At 34.9% G+C, this 6,453-nt stretch overlaps 1 protein-coding gene across 2 annotated transcripts in view; it reads right to left on the bottom strand.

The window, feature by feature from the left end:
- Nucleotides 1-6,453, bottom strand: part of LOC106878881 (hormone-sensitive lipase) — a 75,443-nt gene that overhangs the window by 45,360 nt on the left and 23,630 nt on the right. For both annotated transcript variants that reach the window (XM_014928225.2, XM_014928226.2), the window contains exon 3: nucleotides 604-759. In XM_014928225.2, coding sequence (XP_014783711.1) covers nucleotides 604-759 — 156 coding nt within the window. The remainder of the gene's footprint in view (nucleotides 1-603; nucleotides 760-6,453) is intronic.

The following is a 6,453-nucleotide window of genomic DNA, read 5'->3' as shown; positions in this document are numbered from 1 at the left end:
TATACATGACTGTGTTGACACCAATGATGGAAATGATGATGATGATGATGACAATGATAATAGTGACAACAATGATGATAGTGATGATGAAGAGAATGAAAGTGACAACAATGACGATTATGATGATTAAGATGATAGTGATGGTGATGATGATGAGAAAGAGGAGGATAATGACAATGATTATGAGGACAAGAATGACAACAGTAATAGTAACGATGGTGAAGACAGTGAAGAGAATGATGATCACAAAAATGATTATGATGTCGATGATGACTGATGACGACAATGAAAATGATGACGACAATAGTGGAGATGACAATGATCATGACAAAGTGGAAAAAAGACAAAGATAACAATTATGATTGTGTTGATGACAATGATGATGACAGTGATGGTAATATAGTAACGATGACAATAATGACAACAACAATGATGACAACAACAATAATGACAACAAAGATAAGAAATTCAATGAAGTTAACAATGCTGATGACAATGATGATTATAATGATGATCATAATGAGAGAGATGACAATTAGAATAACAGCAGTGACAAGAATAATAACAGGAGTGATGCTCTCCACTGTAATAATGGCTACACACCTGACGTGCTCTCAGTTCTGGATCCAATAAATACTTCCCAGTACTCAGTACAGAGTATGCAAACTTCATAAAATTAGTCGTTTCGTTGTATCCTTCACTGAATGAAGCCAATGCCACAACAACACACAATAATGGCTTCCGCATAGATTCACAGAACTGAAATTAACAATAGTAATAATAATAATAATAATAATAATCGTTTCAAGTTTTGCCACAAGGACAGCAATTTTGGGGAGAGGGGATAAGTTGATTACATTGACCCCAGTGTTCAATTGGTATTTATTTTACTGACCCCAAAAGAATGAAAGGCAAAGTCAACCTCGGAGGAATTTGAACTTAGAACATATGATGGGCAAAATACCACTAAACATTTCGTCCAGCACGCTAATGATTCTACCAGCTCACCGCCTTAACAATAATAATTTCTACTATAGGCATAAGACCTGAAATTTTGGGGAAAGGGACTAGTCGATTACATCAACTTCAGTGTTTCACTGGTACTTAATATATCAACCCTGAAAGTCGACCCCAGCAGAATTTGAACTCAGAATGTAAAGACAGACGAAATGCATTTTGCCCAGCATGCTAATGATTCTTCCAGCTTGCTGCCTATAATAATAATAATAATAATAATAGCAATAATAATAATAATAGTAATAATAATAATAATCCTTTCTGCTATAAGCATAAGGGCTGAAATTTAGGGGAGGGGGAGGGGCTAGTCAATTACATCAACTCCAGTGCTCAGCTGGTATTTATTTCAACCCTAAAAGGATGAAAGGCAAAGTCAACCTTGGTGGAATTTGAACTCAGAACATAATGATGGATGAAATGCTGCTAAGCATTTTGAATGCATGCTAACAATTCTGCCAGCTCACCACCTTAACAATAATAATAAAAATAATGATTCCATGTATTGGCCACAAGGGCCCAAGACATGGCAGACAATATGAAACAATGACATAAAACACACAAAAAATGTGGTTTACAACTATCAAAAGGGAAACAACAACAACTATAAAGTTATAACAAAAAAACATAAAAATACAATTCAAAATAAATTTTTCCAAGCCATAAAAAAGTACCAATAATAATAATAATGGTTTCAAATTTTTCCACAAGGGCAGCAATTTTAGAGTGGTTAGTCATTTACATTAACCCCCAGTATCTGAGTGGTTCATATTTTATTGACCACAAAAGGATGAAAAGCAAAGCTGACCTCAGCAGCATTTGAACTCCAAACGTAAAGCACTGGAAGAGATATCACTAAGCATTTTGTCTAGTATTGTAATGATTCTGCTTGCTCACCACCTGAATAACAACACATTCTGCCAGCATGGTAATGATTCTGTCAGCTTGCAACCTTAACCCTTTCATTACTGTATTTATTTTGAGATGCTCTGTGTTTCTTTCAATTACTTTAAATATAACAAAGAATGTAGTAAAATAACTTAGTTATCATTCAGCTAGTATTAGGAACATAAATTGTGACTAAGGTTTGGTGGAAGATTTTAATTCAACACTTATGCAAACAAGACATTTGTACTCAGAGCCAGAGCCAGTTTCAGCTGGGTTGGTAGTGAAAGGGTTAATAATAATCTTTTCTAGTATGGGCACAAGGCCTGAAATTTGAGGGGATGGAGTAAGTCGATTACTCTGACCCCAGTATTCAACTGGTGCCTTTTTTTTTTCAACCCTGAAAAGACGGAAGGTAAAGTCAACTTCTGCAGAATTTGAACTCAGAATGTAAAGATAGATGAAATGTCTTTAAGCATTTCATTTGGCACAGCAATGATTCTGCCAACTTGCCACCTTAATAATAATAATAATGATGATGATAATGATAATAATAATAATTATAATAATAATAAGAAGAAATTAGCAAAATGTGGAATCTGAAGACTAAAACAATACCTATTGTCATAGGTGCCCTGGGAATGACAGCGAAACGGGCTGATTACTACCTAGCTCAGATACCAGGAAACCCCAAAATGGCTGAAGTTCAAAAGATAGTGCTCATGGGAACTGCCCATATCCTACGTAAAATACTGTCTATGTGATCTCAAATTTTAAAACAAACACATAATTTTCTTATGGTTTCTTAAACATTCACTAGAACAACACTATGTACAAATCGAAATATATGGTACCCTAGGCATAACACCTACATGAACTTCTAACTTGTTGTCTCTTGAGGTCTCTGGGTGAGACTTGGATCCAACTTGTACAAATGCAAAGCAAAAGTCAAACATAAAATAATAATAATAATTTGTTATGCTGACACAAAAGTTACAAGAGGTGTATAAAAATAGGAGTATAATCAACTAAATAAATATTGATATATCTGAAACAAAGAAAGGGCAAAGTTGACCTGATATAATTTGAATAAGAGCATTCATAGTTCTTACTACCTAACTGGATTTGAACCGGAGATCTTTATTTCTAAACAATGTACACATCTAGGAAACAAAGGTAATGTGATGATGAAGAGAGATTAAACCAATCACAATGTACTGTAGTTGTAAATATTAAAAAAAGTGCTTTATGCTGTAGAAGAGAGCTAATCATCTGAAAAGTGTTACACAGCCTGATGAAAATTGTTAATTCATTGAAATCAATTCATCCATGATGGCAAGGGCTGGAGGAAAACATGTTACTCTTCTTGCTCTCAACCTTTATCTGTATCTCATGTACAGGATTTTTTTTTCTTCCTACTGCCTCTGGTAGTGAAAAGCACTTGTGGCAGTGCCACGTAAAAGTGCCAGTGCAGCACTACATAAAAACATCCATGCAGTGCTACATAAAAGTGCCCAGCACATACTGTAAAGTGATTGGTGTTAGGAAGGGCATCCAGCCATAGAAACCATGCCAAATCAGACTGGGGTCTGGTACAGCTACCCAGCTTGCCAGCTCTAGTCAAACCGTCCAACCCATGCCAGCTTAGACAACAGATGTATGATGATGATGATGATGATGACTGGTCTTTGAAAATAAAGTAAGAGATTCTTGGAATGATGTAGATTAATTGAGACAGCTATCATCTTCAAGCAGATGCAATCATCATGTATATGAGCATATGTATTTTTGCTTCTATTTTTAATTATTTGAAATCTTCCTGTAAGGGAGGTTGACTTCTAACAAAGATACAAAGCTCCATCATGGGGATGCAAATGACAAAAACAATGTCACACGGTGAATTTAAGAAAAGTCTTGTATGTTCTTTTTGTTCCACTTATAGATTGTATTTGTAATGTGCATGCTAACAAGTTGATTTCTGTTTCTGAGAATCCTAACTTTTCCAGATTACATGCATGTATGTATATATATATATATATATATATATATATATATATATATATATACATACATTTATTACATTAACGACTCTTACAGGACTACTTCTGATTCCTTGTACATGTATATTATCAGCAGCAATTAGACACCCATGTTCCATGCTAGTATGGATTGGACCAGTGGCCAGTCATAATGTCAACGAGGAATGTAAACGTCATATCATTATTTTGTTCAGATGGTGACAAGTGGACCTGCAAAATGTCATTTAAATATACACACAGACATCCACAAACACACAATCACCTACACATATACATCCCACACACACCTCCACATGCATGCATATATAAACTCCAAACACACGCATACAGCCCCCATATACATACAGCTTACACACACATGACAAGCTTCTCTCAGTTTCCACTGACCAAATCCACTCACAAAGCAAAGCACTGGCCAGTCTGGGGCTGCCTACCCCTATGAAACTTATTGCAATAATTACAATCTAAATACATAAAAATGCCATGTAGACGATTGGTTTTATGTGACAAATACAGGAAATCAACCTGAGAAAGAATTTTTGTCTTTTCAGTTATTCAAAGCAATTTTCTTAATCTTTAACCCACATCTCATTCAAATCAACATTCTGTTCCTCTCCCTTTACCTCCAACCCTTTTCTTTCACAAACAGCTATTTTTTATGGAGCTCTTTTTCCTCTCTTTCCCCATTCAGCATAGCAACAATACTGTTGCCCGGTTGCAGTCGGATTTTTATGCAGCATAGCAACAATACTGGCCACAACCACCCTCTTGTCTTTTGATAGTGGAGGCAGGGAAGAGGGTGCTTTGGTTCAAGAAAATAACTAAATTAGGCCAGGACAGAACACAGTAGAATTGTTACATAAAAGGAATAGCAGTAGGAAGAGTAGGAAATAGAATTCATAATTATCTCATAAGAATAAAATAGGTAGACATGTAAAAATTTGTAGCTATATAATAATTAACAGACATATAATGACTAACAGGCCAATAAAAATTAACAACTTAGCAGATTTATAGTAGTTAACAGAATTATTACTAGTATCATTTACATCACCGTTGTTTTAATGTCCACTTCCCATATTTGCATGGATCAGATGGAATTTGTCAAGGTAGACTTTCTAGAGCCAGATGCCCTTCCTGTCACCAACTCTCACCTATTTCTGCGTAAGGTGCTATTTCCCCATAACTAAATATGTTTTTATCAAAGATTGGAAATGAATTTCACCACCTGTATGACAGTGACACTCATTTACATCTGTCACATAATGTGAAGACAAGGAGGCACAAAAACATATGCATATACATGTATGATGGCTTCTTTCAATTTCCTTCATTCAAATCACTCACTTTGGTCTGCCCAGGGCTATAATAGAAGATACTTGCCATAGGTGCTGAAACTACATGGTTGGAAAGTAAACTGTTTAACCACATGACCATGACTGAGCCTTATTATAATTAACAAATGTAAAAAAATTAACAAATGTATAAAAAATTTAACATGTGGTAAATTTTAATTGACATCTTTAATTAACTACTGAAATACTGGTTTCAAATGTTAGCACAATGCCATCAATTTCATGGGAGGGTAAGTCGATTACATCAACCCCAGGACTCAACTGATGCTTATTTTATCGACCCTATAAGGAATAAAGACAAACTAGATTTTGAACTCAGAACATGCAAACAGACGAAATACCGCTTAACATTTCACCTGGCATACTAATGATTCTGCCAGCTCACTGCCTTATCAACTTCTGAAATATAAAAGCACCTGAACAGTGAAGAAACTTCAAAACTGAAGAATTTAATTTTGGAGAAATTCAAATATTAATGAAATGAAAACTGAAGCACAATTCCCTTTGGTGGCAGGAATTCCAGTGTTATTTCCCAGATGTATTCTTAGACAAATTGTTTAAATATTTCCATTGTAATGTCAAGAGATTTGGAGTTTAGTTACCAAAAGACAATTACTCAGAATTCAAACTGGTTGTTTATAAAATGAAATGGAAAGAGAACTAGAGACTTAATAAAAATATACAGATCCAAATATCTAATATCGAATGTGGTTTGCAGTTCCTCTATAATTATAAAGCTGGAAGGGAAGACAGCAGTATCTACTGTCTAAGTATTCTATGGTATGCAAAACAACAGTTTTATTTTTTTCTTCTATGTTCTATTTTTAAAATATTTATTGAAATACCAGCACTAGGCTGCACATTGATAGAATCATCAGCACGTTGGATAGGCACAGGCATGGCTTGTGGTCAAGAAGTTTACTTCCCATCCGCATAGTTCCGAATTCAGTCCCACAATGCAGAATTTTGGGCATCTTCTATAGCCCAGGGCTGACCAAAGCCCTGTGAGTGGATTTGGTAGATAGAAACTGAAAGAAGCCTGTCAGATATATATATATATATATATATATATATATATATATATATATATTAGATATTATATTATATACTAGCAGAGACACCCGGCATTGCTTGGGATTAAAATGGCATAGTTTGTATGT

This window comes from Octopus bimaculoides, chromosome 5 (genome assembly GCF_001194135.2).
Source record: "Octopus bimaculoides isolate UCB-OBI-ISO-001 chromosome 5, ASM119413v2, whole genome shotgun sequence".
NCBI classification, from domain to species: domain Eukaryota; kingdom Metazoa; phylum Mollusca; class Cephalopoda; order Octopoda; family Octopodidae; genus Octopus; species Octopus bimaculoides.
This window is presented reverse-complemented; position numbering and strand designations above follow the sequence as displayed.